General features: G+C 44.3%; 1 protein-coding gene across 16 annotated transcripts in view; it reads left to right on the forward strand.

The window, feature by feature from the left end:
- The window catches only part of CADPS (calcium dependent secretion activator), a 465,254-nt gene that overhangs the window by 167,089 nt on the left and 275,294 nt on the right, over positions 1-22,871 (forward strand). For all 16 annotated transcript variants that reach the window (XM_066614155.1, XM_066614148.1, XM_066614149.1 and 13 more), the window contains exon 4: positions 11,559-11,639. In XM_066614155.1, the coding sequence (XP_066470252.1) occupies positions 11,559-11,639 (81 nt within the window). The remainder of the gene's footprint in view (positions 1-11,558; positions 11,640-22,871) is intronic.

Consider the following 22,871-nt stretch of genomic DNA (forward strand, 5'->3'; position numbering starts at 1 on the left):
CAGATATGGGGGCACACCTATCTAATAGACTGTGTTGTCTAGACATCATTTCTTGTGCAAATGTAGTGAAAGGTAACCAAGTGAGCAGCTCCCAGATCTTCTCAAACCATAGCTTAATAGGCACCACTTGCAGTTTTTAATAACCTTGAACCAGAAGTTATGGTTTATTCCCCCTTCTAGGGAATTACTGTGAACAATAATTTTTGCCATCCCACCCACAATATTATCAAACTGTATGGTGACCCTAAACCCAAGGTTAGTACCAATTATGGAGTTCACATAAAAACAATATGCCTATGACACAAAATGAATGTGTAATACTAAGCAATCATCACTAATAAAAGTATTGCTTAGGGCAAGGGCTAAAGTCATGCTGTCATCCAGGCTTTGAGTGAGCAAGTTTATTGCTTATTGTTTTGCAGGCTTCCTGCTTACACAGAAAATGGGAATCCTTTCGGAATGTTGCCACTTTGAGAGGATCCAAGAAATAACATTTGCTAGGATAGCCAGAAACATTTAGTTTGTAGATTGTATACAAAAGCCTGGTGGTATGCAACTTCATATAAGACTTTTTCCTATGTGGTGATGATCTCTATGCCATTATGGGCCCAATCCTATCCAGCTTTCCAGTGCTAATGGGGCATGCGCTGCATCCAGTGGTGGGGAGACAATCATGGAGGCTGATTCTCCTCCTCAAGGCTGAATCCTCCTCAAGGCAAGGGAATGTTTGTTCCCTTATGTTGGGGCTGCATTGTGGCTGTATCAGTGCTGGAAAATCGTATAGGATTGAGCCGTAAAAGTCATGCACCTGTGTAGTGTCATGTTTGAAGATGGCCTGACAGATCACTTTGTTATGAGGATGTGATTGCATGCAAAGGGTTGCGTGGAGTGGGTTCCAGGTATCTGCATTTACTGCAAGTTAGGGACATGTGTTGCCTTTGTACTGTTGCAGGTTACAGCAAGGATGAAACTGGACACCAGGAGGATTTTCAAGGAAAACAAGTTTTATTTCATAGCCGGCTAAGGTCACAGTGCAATAATTTCCGAAAGACTGCGACCCCGATTCTTTCGGGGTCTGGACAGATATACTTTCAAGCTTTCATTGCAAAGCATTAACCAAGTCTCTGAATGGCTGGCAGAAAATTCTAGGCTCTTAGATACGTTCTGGATTGGCAAGCAGCATATAGGGTGAGGGGATTTCCAGCAAGCATTACATTTGTGGTGAACTCTTATCTAGGGTAGAGGAAACCACTTGGCTGACTGGACCCCCTTCCCCTGTTATCTTTAATCTTGCAGCTAGCTAGCATAAAGCGATAACTCCTTTCTTTACCAGACGACCACCTGTTCATGTTGGCTTTTAGCTCGCCGTTTCTGCAGCTTCAGACAGGAAATAAACCAACTTGCGGTTGAGCCAAAGTCTGTTACACCTTTCTTCTTGTCTGCTTCTTGACACAAACAGGCTGTACAGACTTTCTAACTTTGGTCAAGGCATACACAGGCTTACACAGGCCTTGACTTTGGTTAAGGAAGCTTTTAGCTGGGGGCTTAAGCAGGGGCGTATACTCTTTGATTCTCGGGGGTCCCACAGTACATTAAAAAAAAAAATTACACAGACATGGTGTAATGTTCATTGTTCAATGATGTGCAGCATGGAGTTTGAAACCAGCAGTTTCCAAGTTGTAGTAAGGGTATCGACGAAGTCCAGGATCCAAAGTAGCCATCTCCCACATCCTTTCAAAAGCCATGTTCCAAGAACCAGGAACACTCCAGCACACCAGTCCATGAGGCAAGTAGTGCTGCAACAAAAGGACTCTCTGTCCTCACTACCTGTGCACAACTAAGCATTGGCCTCTCTAGATCCTGGACAAAAAGTGCAATTAGCAAAGCTAAATTCAGCAAATCAGGGATCAGGGAATGCTGCCACTGGGACCTTATTACAGAACAGAAATGAAAAGGACTATTAATAGCTTTCCCCAAAACTTGTTTTGCCTGTGCTGAATGCTAAATTAGAGACTTTGATATCCCAGAAAGTTCTCTTTCCTGTGAGGGTTCCTGGTGGCCTAGATTTCTATGATTTTGCATAAAGCATTTTCTTTACCCATCCCACTCCTAAATCATAATACCCGCCACTGTTTTAAGCAGTGATTTGTCCTTAGTTTTTTTTTTTTAAAAAAAAACCCTACTAATGATTACTTATGCTCCTTAATGTGTAGCTATCCTGTATTGCTAGTTTATTGTTGACAATCTTCTTACTCAGGGGGTGGCGGAACAGGGGGGAGGGTGGAATGGGGCAGAAGTGGGGGGCAGGGCATGATACAGTTGGGAAGGGGTTGCCTGAAAAGGGGTACATTGAAAAGACAGGACACAACGCTTTAAGAGAAGAATATAATAACAAATAATCAAATAAATTGAGAGAATAAACAGAGAAACAGATTAGACCAAGGTCAACCGCTATTCGCAACTCTGCCCCTGCCCACATATTCATTGAACCTCCTTCCCTCGATATGTTTGGCTGAAAGTCTGCATGGAGAGCCAACATACATATAGCTGTGTATGTGTGCGTTCACCTTGCAGAATTCACTATGTCTTTGGTTTGTGACACATCACAGGGAAAACCTTTTAATGTGGCAGCGTTGGTTGGTTGGCTGGTTTTAAATAGATTTGACTATGTCTTAAATTTGATCATGCTATGTTTTGTTAAATTTTTTTCTCCTCTGCTTTTATAGGTAATGTTCTTTGTTGTGTCTTTTTTGTGTTATTGTAATTTTGGAATAAGTGGTGATGATGAAGATAGATAGATAGATTAAATTTCTTTCCATTCCCAATTTAATTGACTGGGGAATCCTCATGATTTATATCTTTGCTCTATTAAGAGTACACCCATAAGGCACTCATAATGCAAAACCGATTTAATTCAATTTCTCCTTGACCTAGTAAATCTTGATTGTTAGGATCTGACTTTGTAGTGTGCATACCCACTGTGAAAAGTAAAATGGATGATTCTTTTTTAAGGAAGTGACTAGTTAAGGAATTGAGTTGATACTGAGTTATACAATACTTTGCTTTAGCTAGGTTGTTGAGCACTGCGATCATTTTTATTTTTTATTGATTTCTTCGTTTCCATTAGATGCCTTTAAAATATAATATACTATGAACACAGATATCAGACATCTTTGAGTCCAATCCTTTCCAACTTTACAATGCTGATACAGCTGTGCCTGTGGGGCATGTGTTGCATTCTGTGGTAGGGAAGCCATCCCAGATGCCTCCACAAAATAAGGGAATATTTGTTCCCTTTCCTAGGGGCTGCATTGCGACTGCATCTGTGCTGGAATGTTGGATATGATTGGGTTCTAGGTTAAATGCATGATCTGACTCTGTCAAGCCAACAAGTCATTCCCAAATGCCAGGGACATTAAGCAGCATTTACAGCCAGTTTTTTATTCTTCCTTTCTTTTTATTCTAATGTTTTGCTCACTTTTCTACCAGAGTTTTCCACCAGAGCAGTATCCATGCCATACCTTCACAATGATCCTGAAGTGGGTTAGACTGAGAGATAGTGACTGGCCCCAGATAGAAAAGAAAGTGGAGGTTTCTATTGGTGCTTGCCAGAGGACTCAGGGGCTTTGATTGTTTTCTATTGGTATTGTATGGATGCCTCCCTTGCAGGAGGGAAAAGACAGGGGATGAATATAATAAATAAATAATGGAACTAAGTTCTAAGTAAGCATGTATAGGGTTGCATTGTAACCGATTTCAGGCTTTTGAATAAGTTAAGCACCATGCTTCAGCTGTCAATCAAATCTACACAAGTTTGTGACTGGTTCTAATGCAAGCAAATATAGGCCTTCTTACTTCTCAAGTGTCTTCTCCTGTGTCACCTCCAAAGATGTTGATGTAAGCTGAACAAGGCCTGGAAGTAGCTGTGGTGTTTGTGAGCCTTTTCTGAGAAACATAGATGCATCTTTATTAAGAGATGGAGCTGTGATGGTAGCCTTAATAGTTTGGTAGACCAATGGTTCTCAAACTTTATAGCACCAGGGCCCACTTTTTAGAATGATGTTGGGACCCACTGGAAGTGGTCATTAACCTGGAAGTGATATCAGGGCCGGAAGTGACATCATCAAGCAGGAAAATTTTTAACACCCCCATACGGCAAAATCAAATTAAATTAAAAGTTTGCAATAAATATAACTCTCAAAATTTATTTAGAATACAGAAATCCCTCCTAACCCTTCCAAGCAGTTACTTATCTGTTTAAAAAAATTCCCCAAACATCCCAAAGGCTGCAATTCTATCCAGATTATCCAGGAGTAAGTCCCATTGACTATCAGTGTGAAAAGCATATGCATAGTAGCCTGTTCAAAGTACAGATCTGTAACATTTCCTAAATGCAGTCACATACCATGATAGCATCAAGTCTAATACAGGTCCAGCCAATTTATACACGGATTTTTTATACATGGATTTGACTAAACACGAATGGCTCCTGCAAATGAGAAGGAATGTGCTGATCCCTGGAGAAGGGGAAAAATGAACCCCTTTAAAATCAGTTTAAAAAAACTGAACAGTCCTTTAACAATAGCCTCCTTAATGAGAGGGAGAGGGAAGCTGGCTGTCAATCCATCAGTCCTTCTCTCTCCAGGTGACCCCTCCCTTCCCCCTGAGCACATGAAAGAAAGGTGATCATTTTTGCCATCCATGTGAGTGCTTGGAATGGAACCCACGAATAATGAGGCTGAACCTGTATATTAAAAATAAATACACATTGAAATGAATGGGGACCAACTTGAAATTGGCTTGCAACTCACTTAGTGAGTCTTGTCCCATAGTTTGAGAAACGCTGTGCTCGACCATGTTTATTGTATTTTGGTTCAAGGTGAAGATGTAGTCTGTAAGTTGCTATTAAAAAGTACATTTCTGCTTTCCCTTCAAAGGCAGGAATCTCAGTGCCACCAATTGAAACTGATTACTTTGAAAACATGAGGGCAGTGACCCTGTGGTTCATAAAGCAGAGATAAAAGGGAATGTTTTGTGGTCTGTCTTTGATCTGAAAATGCTGCCTTTGCATTCATTGTATTGTTTATCTTATTAGCCTCTTTTCTAGTGCACGTTCTTGGAAAACGTCTGTAAAATAGAAGGTGCTTCTCTCAGAAAAGCAAGAGGACAGCTTTCAAGCAAAATAGCACCCTTCGTTTCCAAATATAGCCTGAGAGTTATTTTGAGCAATGCAGTTAACCTCAATTAACAGAGCTCAAAATAATCAGCCATTTTTTAATTCACCAAAGCAAGGAAATCATCATGACCGTAGGATTTTGCATGTCCTTCCCTGAAAGTGAAATACAGAGAAGAGAGATTGCAGCAAAAATCGTTTTTGTTGCCGTGGATATGATGTCTAAGTGATGCATCTTCTGGGGTTGTGTGTGGGGGTAATGAATGGGACAAGGCTGCTGCTTCTGCTCGACAAATCAACAGACAGATTGGGAAGGTTCTGAATCCATGCTACATTTGTTGAAGCAGAATCAGTCCCTGACAACCTTGACACCGGGGTGAGGGGAGCAGCTGGAAATGTATTCATGCATGTAGGATATAGACCTGCACACCTACTAATGCACTTGTGCATGGAGACAGTTTCTTGAGCAGCTGGTACAGCTTGCAGGTTCAGAAATGCCTTGATGGATAGATGGTAGAGCCTAATTCATTCAGGGAACTATAACCTAAGCGCTAAATGTCTAGTCAGATTGGGAATTGAAACTGTAATGGTTGCTGCGGCTGTAACTTTCCAAACTGCACTGCACCAAGTAAGCGTTGGCTTGTATGGAGCGATTTGTCTCCGGAAAAGGATAAAATATAGGCTGGTGTTTACAGCAACCCCAAGCCAACTTATAACAGTGTTTTATGGAGAGCTGTCATCACAGATAGCCCTACTGTACACAAAACGCTTCTGGTTTTTTTCCCCTAGTAGCTGGAAAGGATCACTGAGCGCTTCAGGATGTGCAAACTCCAGGGGTGGGGGGAAGAGGTGAACAATAATCAAGATACAGTGTGGTGAAAGCACCTGGCAATGACAGGCTGAGGATCAGTGTAACATTGCAGCATTTATAGATAGTATACTGTGCTTATACTGGGGAGGCCTGTATTCAAATGAGTCCTCAGCCATGTGACTTTGGCTAGTCATGATCTCTAAGGCTAATGTTCCTCACAGGGATATTGTAAAATTAAATGAAAAGGGGGAAGACCATTCTGTTGCCCTGAACTCCTTGGAGGAAAGGCTGGATATAAATGTGATAAGTAATGGGCCAAGCATCGTGAATCACAAGTATTTTCAAGCAATAGGTCAGTGACTGGCAGAACAGTGTTTCAAGTGCAGACAGTGGACTCATTCAGACATAATGATAACCATGGATTGGTGCTCTGTGAATGAGCCCAAGGGAATCACTGGCCCATAAGAAAATAAGAATAGCCCTGTTGGATTGGGCCAAAGGCCCATCTAGTTTCGTTTCCTGTATCTCACAGTGGCCCAGCAGAAGTCCCTAGGAGCACGCAAGATGACAAAGCACCTATATTCTGTTGCCACTCCCATGTATTCAGAAATAGGCTACCTCTAAAACCTGCATACTGTCATCTTGATGTCTAACCCAATGATAGACTTCCCCCCATAAATCTGTCCAATTCTTTTTAAAAGCATCCAGGCCGGGTGCTCTCACAACATCCTGTGACAATGAGTTCTACAGATAAATTACATGCTGGATGAAGAAATATTTCCTTTTGTGTGTTCTGGCTCTCTTGCCAGTCAATTTTACAGCCCAATCCTAGGCATGTCTACTTAGAAGTAAGTCTCATTGAATTCAATGAGGCTTACTCTCAAGAAAATGTGCCTAGGATTGCAGCCCTGGAAGATGTGTTGTGTGAGAGGGAAAAAGAACTTCCTTTTATCCACTTGATCTATCCCATGTATAATTTTATCTGTCTCGAGGCCCACTACGCAAATGTACATGTGCCAAAAAGGTGTATGCTGCATCCTATGGCTGGGGGGATATTAGACAGCCTGAACGAGTTAAGTAATAGCATTTTAGACTTACCTCCTGGTAGGCTGCCCATCTCTAATGGGTCTGTTCAAACATGTGCCATATATTTTGGTGTCATATGTCTAAGGCAGCCATTTTCAACCACTGTGCCGTGGCACACTAGTGTGCCACGAGTGGTCCACATGTGTTCCCCAGGAATTTGGGGGGAAGATCATTTATTAGTAGGGTCAATGAGGATGTCAGTCCCCCACTGGCAGCATGGTGTGCCTTGTCAATTGTCAAAAACCTGATGGTGTGCCTTGACAATTTTATTACCTTGTCAGTGTACCACGAGATGAAAAAGATTGAAAATCACTGGTCTAAGGAAATGGGCAGGGGGCTTTGCAAGGAAGGGGATAAGATCCAGCATGCTCCATTGCTGCCGGATCCAGCCCCTCCCTGCCCGTCCCCACTGCCAACCCTCCTGGCATTGAAACCCTTGGAATAGGATTTAGAGGGAGAAGAGAAAAATTCCTTAGAAGGAAAGAGAAGGAAATGGGGGGGGGGGCATAGATTCATTGGACTTCCCTGAAGAACATGGGAGAAGAAAGTAGAGGTTTGGAGGTGTCAGGAAAATGGGGGAAAGCAGAAAGAAGGGGGAGATTAGTGGGGAAGGGAGGGAAAGTTTGGGTGATACAGGCTGTGGCAAAAGGTTGCAGTTGGAGACAGTTCTCTGTAGTCTAAACCAACCACTGTAGGCAAGGAATGAGCCTAGAAACAGACTGTAAATGCGCTCCCCCCACTTCTGATGGGCAAGCTAATCTCTCTCACTGAACATGCTCTCCTGACTCCAAGAGACCTCCAAAGGAGATCAGAAGCAAGCAGCAAGTGAAATTCTCCTCCTTGATGAATTGGTCAAGGGAGTTTGTTTGGAGAAAGGAGGCCTGAGGCTAATCTCAGGCCTCCCACAAAAAAATGTTCGGAAAGCAGAAAATGGCTTTGCTCACACACAGTCACTCGGCACTCATAGAAAGTAGGGACAGAGACAAACACAAAGTGAATGTGACTTCACGCAAGACAACAAACAGGAAAAATAGCGGGGAACTTGGTGTGTCTTTGGCATGGCTGCACTGCAGATCAAAGTTACTTATCCTAAAAGCTTGTTGATATTGTGTTGCAAGGGCTTTTGGCAGAAAAGGAGCCAGCCATGCACACCTTCCTGATCCAAAGAAGCATCTCAAGGGCTGGAAGAGGGCTCTGAACCAAACCATACCATGCACTGAGGCAGTAGCCTTTAAAGGAGCTGGGTAAGGGAGCCAAGCTGCCTTCCTTGGAGGGAAGGGGCACTTAGAGCGATACACCACCCAACAAGTTGGCTGACTAGCCTTTACTGGCCCAGCAGGGTTGGTGGCTCTTGGGGGGGGTGGGGATGTTATGAATAGCTTAAACATAGGCCCATGTCTGTGCCAGGTTGTTAGTTGCACCAGTTTTGCAGTTAGTTAGTTGCACCAGGACCTCCAGTGGCCAGGAGAATAAGTAACGAAGGAGGAAGACCAATCAGAGTGCAAGTACCTTTGCAGGCAGAGGAATGCTGCTCTAAAATATCTTTTGCAAGCTTGTGTCCTGGGAATAGGTATCCAGAATCCTGACTAGCCACTTGGTCAAGCCACTAAGTAATGGATGTTGTAGTCTACAGCAGCAGTTTTCAAACTCTCCGGGAGAGTTTGAACCGCAGTAAGTCTTGGTGGGGACAGGGGGGAGGCAGTAACGTAATCCCCAGGATCGTGTCGCTAATGGGGCTGCAGGGACTGGGATGCACTTACCAGTCCCTGCAGCAGCCTGTAGGGCCGCGGGGAGCCCTGCGTGAGCATCTGCAGGGCTCCCCAGGTCGTCAAAAGTGAAAGTGAAGCGATCGTGCTCCACTTCCGCAAAACCAGAAGCAGAGCGCAATCACTCCACTTTCACTTTTGGAAGTGATGCCACCTGGGGCTACAACTGCAAGCTGAAACTCCCTTACACTGGTGGGGCTGCGCCCTCTGGTCCCACCTCCTGCCTTCCTTCAAGAAGCTCGGGGAGGTCACATGCACCTTTTGCGACCCTCCAAAGACCTTGTAAAGCCCTTGGAGGGCCGCAAAACATCACTTCCAGTTTCACGGTGGAAATCAGAAGTGGCCTTCTAAGGGCATAAAAAGTCACTTCTGGTTTCCTCTGTGAAACCTGAAGTTATATTTTTGGCACTCTGAGGGCTTTAGAGGGTCCTTTGGAGAGTTGGGAATGTTAACAGGAATACTGTGTGCAGCTCCCTGGCCCTCAGAAAGCCTCTGGGGAAAGGCACTCAGGTGGCAGTCCTCAGATCAGTGCACTGGCCAACTGAGCGCTGTGGGGGGGGGGAGTGGATGGTGGTGTGCCACTGGCCCACCAAGCCTGGGGCCTTTGTTCCCCTTGCCTCCCCTCAGGCATCCTATGGCAGCTGAATTCTAAGCTGCACCCACACAGCCAGTCCACATGGCCTGTGCTGCATCCAGTGCAGCTCCTCATGGTAAGGCATTATACCCCAAATAAAACCCCAGTCATCCCTATGGGGCTTCCTGGATCCATGCCAGCTATGTAGCTGGTGCAAGTCCAGGAGGCCCAGTATGCCAGTCCAAGTCCAGCAGGCTGCCAGAAGGGGGTTAGGATACAGCATGCACTGTCGCTTCCAATCCCACCCACCTCAAAGGTCTGATCCTTCCCCCGTTCTACTCTCCCCCAGCCCAAACTGCCCTCTCCCCACTTCCAAACTGCAACCTTACCTGGTGTGGCTAGTGCTGGTCTGGGATATGGCACCAGCAGGTTGACACATGTCTTTGGGCTAGGGCTGCCAGCTCTCAAGTAGCCGCATGAGTGCTTTATGGCACATTTGCAACATTTGGAGCCAGTGCAGGGAGGGCTGCACTGGCCCAAAAGAACAGTAAGATTGCGCTGTAAGTAACTTTGAAAAACTGGGGTATTATCTCACCCACAGTCAATAGGTAATATAATAGATGGAGGCCTTATCTGCAGAGAGGTGAAGTGTTGAACCTTAAAGAAAATGGAGATTTATAAAAGCTTTCAAACCCTTTAATACAAATGCCATGGGGAAGTACATATAAGTAGTAATGTCTTTTCAGCAATCCATCTTGCTGACAATTTCTCTTTATAAAGATGTAATAACCTCTGCTTGTGACTGCTGATTGACTCGCTGTCTTGAGAGAGGCATTGGCTCTACACAGAGACAGGCAGATTTGACGAGTGAAGAGGATTGTTTGGGTGTCTAGTACCCACCTAGGCTCATCTGGAACTTTGCAGGGAAGAAACCAGTGCATGTAGTGTAAAGAAAAGAAGCCAAAAATGCCTTCACCTCGGAAGCAACAACATTAGGATCTTGGTTGTGGGTATTTCCAATAAAGCAGTGTCCTTCAACCTTGGGGTTGGAACCCCAGTAAGGTCATGAAGCCTCAGTTGTGGGGTCGCTGCAACTTATGGGAATGAAAAATGTTGAAGACCACTGGATCAGAGCACCATCACATAAAGGGGAAGGTATCTGGTGTACACCTTCAAGTACCAGCAGATTGTGTCTCAGTCCTGCTCAGGTTCTTAGCAATTGTGCTAAAATGGCTTTCACTGGTGCCAGGCTTCATGGAAACTTTTTCTGTTCTTCCTAATAAGAATAGTTGGTTACAATGAACAGTGCTGGGAGCAGTGGCATCACTCAGGGGGTGCAGCCCACATCGGGTAATGTGCATGGTGGGGTGACACACACTGGGAGGGGTCACGCACTAAAATAGCAGTTTTTAGGAATAATACCATCATGTTATATACCTCTGAATGCAGAATTTATAGCAGAATGCAATGAAAAAAAATGGGAGTGAAATATCTCAATTCTATCAAAAGTTATGGCTGAAAAACCAGAAAACAAAAATGCAACTGTCTTATGTAACAAAAAAGTACATTTTCCTCCCACCACCTGGGTTTTTGCCCTGCTCACTGCATGGGAGGAGGGCCATCATGCTGGTCTCCTCCTATACCGGGTAATGCAAATGCTAGAGAAGCCACTGGTGGGAGAGCATTATGGGGGTGGGGAGGGGGCAGTGATGGGAGGGGGTGGATGGATAGGGTCCTGGGAGAAGGGGTGGAATCGACAGTCGGGTCCCCAGTCTCATACTTTATTTATTTATTTCTGTGTTGGCTTATGGCGCAAAAAAATGATGAAGACCACTTCAATAAAGTTTGCTCTTAAAAGCCAGCCTAATTCTATTAAAATGAATAGAAGTCATTCAGCAGCAGTGCTTAGTGAATAAAGAACTCCCTGTTGTGGGTGTGTATGTGCCTGTGTGTGTGTGCTCGCACCTTACTGAGTTTTGCACACGAGATTGCTTTTCCGAGTAAATGATAGAATTTCTGGAAGTTCTTGACATCAAGAAAAAGCTGCTGTCGTGAAAGGCTATAATATTGCTTCTTCATTGCAGAGAATTCTCCCACCTTTCTTTATTCCTATACCAACACAAATGATTTTGTTTTCCTTTTGTGCAGCTGGATAATCCAGACGAACAGGCAGCGCAAATCAGGCGAGAATTAGACGGGCGGCTCCAAATGGCGGATCAGATTGCCAAGGTAAATAACAAACAAAAAAAAAGTTCTGATAATGCCACTACCTATAGTGACTAGGGCTGTCTTCTTTTTCAGACAGGAGAATTGGCAAAAATGACTTTTCCACCATGCAGCTAGCATGCTTCCAGTGCTGTTAATTTGAAAATGACCAAATGGCATCTTCTCATTGAAATCAATTGTATGGAGGTCACCATATTCTTTCCACACACTCCGTACACGATGAGGGCCGCCATATTTTTGACCGGTTCTTCTGTTCTTTAGATAGGAAAATAGGAGGAAGTAACGTAAGGATAGAGATGGCCGTCTTTTTTAACTCCGAGCTTGCGTGGAGAAATTCTAGCGTGGCAGGCACACTGGAATCTAAAAAAAGAATGTGACCCAAGCATGCTGGAACCTTTAGAAGAAGAAAAAAGCTCTCTAGCACTTCTAGCACCAGAAGGGGAAAAAAAAGAACTCAGCCTCGGTCTTTCTCAGACAGGCTGGGCTGGAACAACAACATGTGTTTATTTAGATGTCGCAACTTGTAGTCATGTAGTCTAGTCCTAAGGGTCTAGCTACCATAAGGGGAAGGCACATGATCAAGTAGAGTCTCATTGACCTGGCAGCTTACATGTGCAGCAGAAAATGTTCCTCCCATCAGCACACAATGCATTCTAGGATCCACATGGGTTATGAGCAAGAACCTGGACTTGATAGTGGTTCCTTCCATATGTTTTGCTGGTAGTGCTGAAGCCTCCCTATGCAACTCCTTCCAGCACCACCAACGATAGGAGCCCATACTACAGGAACTCCCACATAGCCCAGGGCTCTCATATCACCCTAGAAGTGCAAGAAGGAGCTGCATTTGTAGCAGCTAATGCAAAGAAAACGTCCCGTTTTCTGTCAGATTGGCTCAGAAATTAAATCAATGACTTCCCCCTGCATCATCCAGTGGTGATCAAGAGGCTTGCTCGAGGTAAGGTTCTCGCATATTGGCATATTGGTTCTATGCCAGCTGGATGGATGGATGGATGGATGGCAGGCAGGCAGGCAGGCAGGCATAGGTCCAAGGAGAGAGAAGGCACTCACAGAGGATAAGATGGAGGATAAGATCCACAAAATGCACAAAAGATCCACAAGATCCACAAAATGCATAAGATCCACAAAAGCACAAAATAGAGGATAAGATCTATGTATTTGCCACTAAGATCCACCCCCCTACAACCCTCCCCCTGCCCTCCCTGCTCACAAACACACCCCTGCTAATTTACCTGCACTGCTGGGGTCCACAACCCAAACCACCACTGCTCCAATCCTGCTGCTGTTTTCCAGCAATGGCTCAGACTAGCCCAGCAGCAATGCACTCTGTGTGCCATCATAAGGGCTTTTGTGACAACAGGACAAGCACTGAGGGCACAATCCTAACCCCTTATGTCAGTGCTTTCCAGTGCTGGCATAGCAGTGTCAATGGGACATGTGTTGCATCCTGTGGTTGGGTGTCACTCATGGAGGCCTCCTCAAAGTAAGGGAAAGTTTGTTCCCTTACCTCAGAGCTGCATTGTCCTTATGTCACTGCTGGAAAGCACTGACATAAGAGGTTAGGATTGCTCCCTGAGTGTCATAATTTGAGCATAAGTTTGGGCCGTCTGATTATTTCTTAGCTTAGGGAGTTTGGCCTTCCTAAATTTGGTAGCTGAGGCTCAGTTAGCAAAATGCCCCTACGTGAGGCTTGCCAGATGCTGGGTCACTTCACTCATATCATTCTCCTGGAGAAGAAGAAGAAGAATCAGTGTTCAAGCATTCCCATCTGTGAGAACAAATATGATACAGTGTGTTTCCTCACAAGGCCAGATATAGCCTTACTGCTTTTGACAGCCCATGCAGCTGAATGTATTACCAATCCCAAGCCCCTCCAGTGCATTTTTGAGAAGCACAGCTGTACAAGGAGTCCCTCCAGAGTATATCACAAATCCCAGAAGAATAAATGCCAAGTTCAGTGTTTATGTACCAGCATTTCGTAGGCTTTGCAGAGTGTCAGATTAAGGCGTTTTTCTCAGAGAGATTTCTGAGCAAAACAGCCATGAGACAAGTCAGTGTATTATTAATTGTTCTTATTATTCATTATTGAGCACCCACATTTGTACGAACACCGTACCCTTCCCCATTCTGCTCTTACATACTGCTTTTCAAAATAATGCAGGCTTAAAGTATTTTCACAGCGGGTAGCAATTTTCAGAAAATAGAATCCGTTTCAAAGATCTGGACAAATGAGTTAGACCAAAATAGATACTTGGAGAAATTAGTGGCAGAGCTGAACCTATATGTATATTCTTGTTCCTAAGAGAACCCTGTTTAGAATGGCGTATCTTCCCCCTTATCCCTTGAGTACAGTATTGGTCAGCTTCTTGTTAAGAAACTGAAAAACCAAAAGGTAGTGAAGAGAATACCTTCTTTTAGTTTGAAAATAAAATTTAAGGTATGCTTATTTAAAAACATAAGAACAGCCCCACTGGATCAGGCCATAGGCCCATCTAGTCCAGCTTCCTGTATCTTACAGCGGCCCACCAAATGCCCCAGGGAGCACACCAGACAAGAGACCTGCATCCTGGTGCCCTCCCTTGCATCTGGCATTCTGACATAGCCCACTTCTAAAATCAGGAGGTTGCACATACACGTCATGGCCTGTAACCCATAATGGACTTTTCCTCCAGAAACTTGTCCAATCCCCTTTTAAAGGCATCCAGGCCAGATACCATCACCACATCCTGCGGCAAGGAGTTCCACAGACTGACCACACGCTGAGTAAATAAATATTTTCTTTTGTCTATCCTAACTCTCCCAACACTCAATTTTAGTGGATGTCCCCTGATGTTCCCTTTGAGGGAAGTCTGCTCGTCGGAAGTCAAGGGGAGATTTGTTTTTGTGGGAGATTTGCATAGAAAGGCAACTTGTTTGCAGAGGAAAAAAGGTACACAAATTTGGAAAAGGGGGAAAGCAGCGGCGTTGTCCAATTAATAAAAGCTCAGTTTAAGTTTACCCCCATTTTGGGGACTGCTGATGTACAGAAATATTTTGCTAAGATCCTCAGCTTGCACCTTTTGAAATGGGAAACTTGCTTATGGGCTTGCTGGAAGCTTTTGAGAGGGGAATTAGGAAGAGTGCTGAATGCCAGAAAGAAAAATTATATTTTGTGAGTTCAATTTTCATGCAAACAGAGTTTTTGAGAGAGCCCGTGTCAGGCAGTTGCAGTGGTCAAAGCAGCGATTTTCATTGGTGTGCCATGGATGGCCCGCAAGGGTGCCGTGGGAGTTTGACAGGGCCATTTATTAGTACAGCCATTGCGGGATGCAAATCTCCCATCCGCAGGTTTGTGCCTTGAGTACCTGGAGTATTGTGTCCAGTTCTGGTCACCACATCTCAAAAAGGACACAGTGGAAATGGAAAAGGTGCAAAAGAGAGCGACTAAAAGGATTACTGGGCAGGGGCACCTTCCTTATAAGGAAAGGCTATAGCATTTGGGCCTCTTCAGCCTAGAAAAGAGGCGCCTGAGGGTGACATGATTGAGACATACAAAATTATGCAGGGGATGGACAGAGTGGATAGGGAGATGCTCTTTACACTCTCACATAATACCAGAACCAGGGGACATCCACTAAAATTGAATGTTGGGAGAGTTAGGACAGACAAAAGAAAATATTTCTTTACTCAGCGTGTGGTTGGTCTGTGGAACTCCTTGCCACAGGATGGTGGTGATGGCATCTGGCCTAGATGCCTTTAAAAGGGGATTGGACAAGTTTCTGGAGGAAAAATCCAGCACAGGTTACAAGCCTTGATGTGCCTGTGCAGCCTCCAGATTTTAGAAAAGGGTAATGTCAGGATGTCAGATGCAAGGGATGGTACCTTGCAGATCTCTTGTTGTTTTGTGTGCTCTCTGAGGCATCTGGTGGGCCACTGTAAGATACAGGAAGCTGGACTAGATGGGCCTATGGCCTGATCCAGCAGGGCTATTCTTATGTTCTTGTCCATTATCAAAAAACTGATGGTGTGCCTTGACAATTTTAGTGCCTTGTCAGTATGCTGTGAGATTAAAAAGGTTCAGAATCTCTGTGCTAGAGTGTGGGGTTTGAAAATGAAAACCTCAAGTTCCAATTTCTCAAATATTCACAAGCAAGGCTTCAGCAAGCCATTCTATCTCAGTTTAACTAGATACTGTGCTTTATGTTGTAGCTAAATTAATGGAGAGGAACCATTTCTCAGCCTTGAAAGTTGGAGTGGGAAGCTGTCTGTTGATTTGCCTGGTAGAGAAGCAATTTTGTTTTAGATATATTTTTCAGTGCAAGAGCTTATTAGAATCCTCCCATTCTACCCGCAACACAAACTGACTGCGTATATTTCTCCGAATGGCTCTAAGAAGTTCTCCTGGAAGAACCATGATTTTATTTTATTTTATTTTCCCATTGATATTTTTTTGATCTTTTAAAAATAAGAACATAAGAACAGCCCCACTAGATCAGGCCATAGACCCATCTAGTTCAGCTTCCTGTATCTCACAGCAGCCCACCAAATGCCCCAGGGAGCACACCAGATAACAAGAGACCTGCATCCTGGTGCCCTTCCTTACATCTGATATGTAATACATATGTAATATGTATTACATCTGATATAGCCCATTTCTAAAATCAGAAGGTTGCACATACACATCATGGCCTGTAACCTGTAATGGATTTTTCCTCCAGAAACTTGTCCAATCCCCTTTTAAAGGCATCTAGGCCAGATGCCGTCACCACATCCTGTGGCAAGGAGTTCCACAGACCAACCACACACTGAGTAAAGAAGTATTTTCTTTTGTGTGTCCTAACTCTTGCAACACTCAATTTTAGTGGATGTCCCCTGGTTCTGGGGTTATGTGAGAGGGAGAAGAGCATCTCTCCATTCACTTTATCCTTCCCGTGCATAATTTTGTATGTCTCAATCATGTCCCCTCTCAGGCGCCTCTCTTCTAGGCTGAAGAGGCCCAAATGCCATAGCCTTTCCTCATAAGGGAGGTGCCCCAGCCCAGCAATCATCTTAGTCGCTCTTTTTTGCACCTTTTCCATTTCCACTATGTCCTTTTTGAGATGTGGCGACCAGAACTGGACGCAGTACTCCAGGTGTGGCCTTACCATAGATTTGTACAACAGCATTATAATATTAGCTATTTTGTTCTCAATACCTTTTCTAATGATCCCAAGCATAGAATTGACCTTCTTTACTGCAGCCAAACATTGGGTCAACACTTTCATCGACCTGTCCACCGCCCTCCCCAAGATCTCTCTCCTGATCTGTCACAGGCAGCTCAGAACCCATCAGCCTATATTTGAAGTTTTGATTTTTTGCCCCAATGTGCATGACTTTACACTTACTTACATTGAAATGCATTTTTACACTTACTTACATTGAAACGCATCTGCCATTTTGCTGCCCATTCTGCCAGTTTGGAGAGATCCTTCTGGAGCTCCTCACAATCACTTCTGGGCTTCACCACTCGGAAAAGTTTGGTGTGTCGTCTGCAAACTTAACCACCTCACTGCTCAACCCTGTCTTCAGGTCATTTATGAAGAGGTTGAAAAGCACCGGTCCCAGGACAGATCCTTGGGGCACACCGCTTTTCACCTCTCTCCATTGTGAAAATTGCCCATTGACACCCACTCTCTGTTTCCTGGCCTTCAACCAGTTCTCAATCCAGGAGAGGACCTGCCCTCTAATTCCCTGACTGTGGAGTTTTTTCAGTAGCCGTTGATGAGGGACCGTGTTGAACGCCTTCCAAAAGTCCAGAAATATAATGTCCATGGGTTCTCCTGCATCCACATGCCTATTGACCTTTGCAAAGAATTCCAAAAGGTTCTTGAGTAAGGCAAGACTTACCCTTACAGAAGCTATGCTGATTCTCCCTCAGCAAGACTTGACATTGTCCAATGTCATTAGGAATATTGGCTGTTAAGTCAGAAGATGTTTCTCAAAATCATCTGTGTGGTTCAGTCTTTAGAATTCTTTCCAGGGCTAAACTTTGCTCAGAAAACTCTCCATGTTCACAGAGCAAGACGCTGTAGGCAAAGACATGTGTTGCAACGCAATGCTGCTTGGGAAGCACACAAGGCTTGGACCTTGCTCCCTGATGGCGTTCAGAGCACTGAAGGGTTAAAAGTGAGGTTAGAACAGCAGAAAGTCAAAGCAATGAAGAGACGCAGACTGGTTTCAAAGTATAGAGGCAGGGGGAGAGCTGGAACTGAGGAAAAAAGCTTCCAGTTAGCTCTCAACAAGCCCTTTTTATTGAGTCTCAAAACACATGAGGCAATAGGAAAATTACTGAAGGATGCTGAGATTTACACTGGCTGTAACTAGCTGGCTTTCTAGCTAACCACAAAACATTCTTGAGATAAAGACCTTACTTCACTGGGCTTCAGGCACAGCATATTACCAAGGCCAAGAGTTTGCTCTTGCGCAGACGCGACTGTTGTCGTTGTTGCCAACATACTAAGGCCAAGCTTAGTGCTTGTGCATATATTTACCACAACATGCTAGGGCAATGCCTCTCAGATGGCACAGTGGTTCCCACCAAGGAAGACTTTGTTGTTGTGAGGCTAACACATGAGGACTAGGTTTGTATATTGGATTTGATTTTCCTTCTGGAAATTAGTTTGAGACAGGGATGGGTGAGTCCAGTGTGACTTGACTCAAGTTGAGTCATGAGTCTCCACCCCAGAACTCAAGTCAAAAATGAGTCCTTTCTGCATTTGGGTGACTCAAAAAGGCTCAAGTCATGATTCTTTCCCTTTAAAAAATCAGATGTGGCTCCACAGAAAAAAACACGGAGCTGCTGCTGGGTGTATGTGTGTGTTGGAGTTTTCTCTAAACACTCCCCTGATCTCCATCCCATCTGTATACAGAGCAGGTGGAACGGACTGTGTGACAGAGGGGGCAGAAGCTGCAATTGGGAGGAGGGTCACACACAGCAGCTAGAGTTTACTAGTATGACCCAATCCTTTGCAGCTCTACTCAGAAGTAGTCCCATTTGTGCCAGTTGTTCAATGAGGTGTCCTCCTCCCAAGTAACAACACAGCCAAAAGGAGCTATGTGTTTGGAAAGCATGATTGTTAAGAACTGTCTCCCCACTGGCTGCCCCACCTCCCTGGTTTCCTCCTCCCTGGGCTTTTTCCAACCAATTGTAAGGCAAGAACCTCCTTGGACTCCTCCTTCTCTCCTATCTCATCCAAAGAAATTTGAAAAAAAATAAAAAAATTAGATTGCCCTTCCTTCATCCAATGATCTTTGGTTCCTTCAGAGATGGACAAGAGAGCTCGCTCCTGCCTCCCACCTCCTGCTCAATGCATAACCAAAACATTAACCCTTCCCTACCTCCTGGCTGGAACTTCCCTGTTGCTCACCTGGTCTGAATGATGGCCCCACGAGGTCTTTCACGCCGCAAAAAAAGTAAGCAAATGCAGACAGACTTGGGTCTGCATGCGTGAGGTCCGACTGCCCAGTTAGTGGCTCAGACTCGAGTAAATGCCTGGGTCATCAACACAGGTGACTTGAGTCTGCATGAGTCCGTGAAAAACGCGTGTATTTGTGACTTGAACTCAAGTCACCTGACTCAAATTTCCACCCATGGTTTGAGAACTGACATGTGTGTGGGGATGGAGCAAAGGCAGCAGCACAATCCCCGAGATTGTGCCACTGCTGGGATTCATCGGAGGTGATTTTCACTTACCTGAACCAGCCCCTGCATCTTGGGGATAAGGGGAGCCCTGCAGAAGCCTCTGCAAGCCCCCCCCCAAGCCTCTAAAAAGGTTTTTAAAAAAATCCTATAGTAACCCACTTCCTGTTTGCAATTGAAAAACAGGAAGTGGGTTCCAATTATTTTGGTTTTTTAAAAGTTTTTTGGAGGCTTGGGGAGCCCTGTAGAGGCTTCTGCAGGCTCCCCACACCCCCAGGAGGCAGAAGTTGGCTCAGGTAAGAGAAAATTGCCTCCCAATCAGCCCTGGCAGCTACACAAATCCTGAAGATTGTGCTGCTGCCTTTCCATCCTCCCCTTACGGGAACAGAGGCAGAGCTTCCCAGGTTGGCTTTCGCAACTCCCAAGTTTGAGAACCTCTGCCATAAAGCATCACAGGCACTTATTACAGTTTAGAGTTAACTACAAAATATGAGCCTGCAAGTCATTGTTTACCAACAGCTTTTCCCATTTGAAATATCAAATGTTATTGAGGTATTGGTATGTGGGTAACCATAATAAGGCTTTCATTCTCTCCTGCTATTTCTTTTCGTTCATCATCATATGATAGCTATGTAGCTAATCCAATGAAGTCTAATGGTTCTGCTTCCCTTAATGCAGGTGTATTGGGTATAGTGCCTGGGAAAGATAACATCTCCAGGAGCTAATCAAACAATTGTAGATAGCAGCACTTTATCACTTTGCGGGATTGCTCGCTTTCAAGTCCTAGCTCCTCTCACAGCCTAACTAGGCATTATTGGGAAGCATAGCTGCAGCCAAGCTGTGTCTCTGCGATGTGACTACCTGGAAATCTCTAGGAAAAGGAGCCTATGTTGTGTCATCATTGTCTTCCGCACTTCCTTGCTCCTTGAAAGGAAAGCTGGGGAAATGCAGAATATGATGACATCATGTCCTAGATGTTACCAAGAACAAGTGTTGGGGGGGGGGGTTAGTGGCAGCTATGTGTTTCATGCCACGTCAAGCTGGTGGTCAGTATATAGAACCATCAGAGTTATAGACTGACCATCACCTTGACTTGGCATGAGACACATAGCTGCCACTAAACCCCCTCCCACCAGCTCATGTTCTTGGTAACATCTAGGACATGATGTCATCATATTCTGCATTTCCCCAGCTTTTCTTTCAAGGAGCAAGGAAGTGACACATCAAATGTTGGCCACCTTCAGTCTCGGAAGGCTGTGGTATCGCGCTCTGAATGGTGGTTCTGGCACAGCGTCTAGTGTGGCTGAAAAGGTCGATTCGGGAGTGGCAATCCCTTCCACACTGGGAACAAGTATAGTGTGTCCCTGGTCTGTCTCCCTGGCTGTGAGCCTTCCTTCTTTGCCTCTTTGCCTCAGTCTGTTGGCAAAGTGTCTCTTCAAACTGGGAAAGGCACATCACATATTGAAAAGGATATAGGGAATCTCCCCCAGGTGGGACATCCAACAGAAGACAGAACATGTGATAATGCTACTTGCAAGGTTCTATGTATGCCACTGTTGGTAAAGCTCAGTGTTCTACAAAAGTCTCAGCTGTGTTGTAATTTCACACTTTTGCCAAGGGTAGTGTTTACCTGAAGAGTAATGGATCACAGCTTTGGGGCTGTTGTTAGTTATTGGTAATAAGAGCTCACCCAGTGAGACTTCTGCTTGGCTGAAATAATAATACTGAAAATGTCTGGTAGACTAATGAGCATTTCAGTTCTCTTAGAAAAGGCACAGAAATTATGATCTGACCAGAAATTTTGTAGCTAGGAACAGATGGACAAAATGTAGCCCACATTCTCTGCCTCAAATATCACATAGAAAAGTGTGAATTTATATGTCACTGAAAAGCTTTCAGAGGTAAAGAGCTTCTCATTTCCTAAATAACTTCTTAATTAAATTCTCCCTCTGTAACTTCCCTGTCATACCTTGGCCTGCTTCTCATGGTGCCCAGTGGAGAGATTTTGTCCTGATACTGCCTGTTGTCTATTCATTAAAAGAAAAATTCTCTGGCAGTAGATATGTAATCTTCCACCCCAGGCATGATTCGTGAAGTCAAATACTGATCAGTATGAAGGATTTTTTTTTTTTAAACCAGACAGGATATAAAACGCCACAGCTCTTTAGATGGAAAGATGCGTGGAAAGGATTTGTGACTCAGGCATGTATATGTTAATATGCCGACAGATGCTTAGACTCCTATACTAATGCTTACAGGTTAGCCCCCAGGCAAAGACAAGGGAAAAAATTTATAAAATATTTTGAAAAGACTACACAAAGGAGAGATCAGGTGCATTCCATGTTAGATGATTGCCCATGAATTTAAGGCTACAATGATCTGGAGGAAAAGATGATTATTACACAGCTGGTTCTCAGGACAGAAAAACCTGAATTATCTCTCCCATTGCCTTTTACAATATAATCTGGGGTCATCTTCTACATCAAAACATTAGGACATTGGCCTTGAGTTTATCTCATCTTTATCTTTTATTTACTTTTTCTTTCCCATTCCCTTTAAACTGATTTGCTTGTGTCCACCATTATTTCAGGAATGACATGATTCTTGTTCCAGGGCTGTAGACCCAGAGGTCACGTTCAGATGCCTGGGGTGGTTTTCTTACCCTTCACAGTTCAAATCCCCCACCTAGAAAACCTGGGATCAAATGTGTAGGCTCAGGTGCTCGGCACGGAAAATGCTTCCAAAACACAAATGTCAAAACAAATACTTCTGTTCAAATCTAAAGAGAAAAGAACAGGTTTGAATTGGCTGCTTTGCCAGTTTCTTCTTTCTCCTAGATGTTAACTCAAAGTGTTCAAGAGGGCTTGTTCCCCATGCCTAGAAGAAAAATCACGTTTGATTTTTCTGATACAGTTACTTAATGCAGTTCAGCTTCCACTCTGTACTTTATGTTCCACTCTTCCTTCAGGGAACTCTGGGTGGTGTACATGGGTCTTCTCATTCATGGGTCCCCCATTTTATCATCACGCCAAGCCTGTGAAGTAGTTTCACTATCAAAGATAGTGATTGATCCTTGCAAACTTCATCACTGGGCAAGGACTAACCCCAAGTGCCCCCAGTCCTATTCCTCCAGCACTCAAACCACCACACCATGCTGATACTGATTCTAACATGCCTGAAATTTTTGGGATTGTGCCTGCTTTGGCACATTCAGATCTGTCCTCAGCAAAGAGCAAGAACTCACGAAAGCGGCTATTGTCAGCAGTGATTTCACAAAAGTATTGTGGAAGGAAGCCCTTGCCAGAGGGATGACTGCTGCACAACAAGCAAGAATTCATCTCAGCAAAGGTCCAGTGATGGTGGTGGCAGGTGATCACTTCTTTGCTTAGGAAAGCACTGTCAATCCTAGTATATTCCCACTTCCAGCAGATCTTGTAGGAACCTGCAAGACTTAGCTTCACATTGCAGCTTGATCGCAGCTCTGGAAAGTCTTGTACAAAAATTCCCTTTCTCCCAACTTTTTTTTCCCCCCAATATCTTTCTTCTCCAGATATCAAAGC

This window comes from Tiliqua scincoides, chromosome 2 (assembly GCF_035046505.1).
Source record: "Tiliqua scincoides isolate rTilSci1 chromosome 2, rTilSci1.hap2, whole genome shotgun sequence".
NCBI lineage: Eukaryota > Metazoa > Chordata > Lepidosauria > Squamata > Scincidae > Tiliqua > Tiliqua scincoides.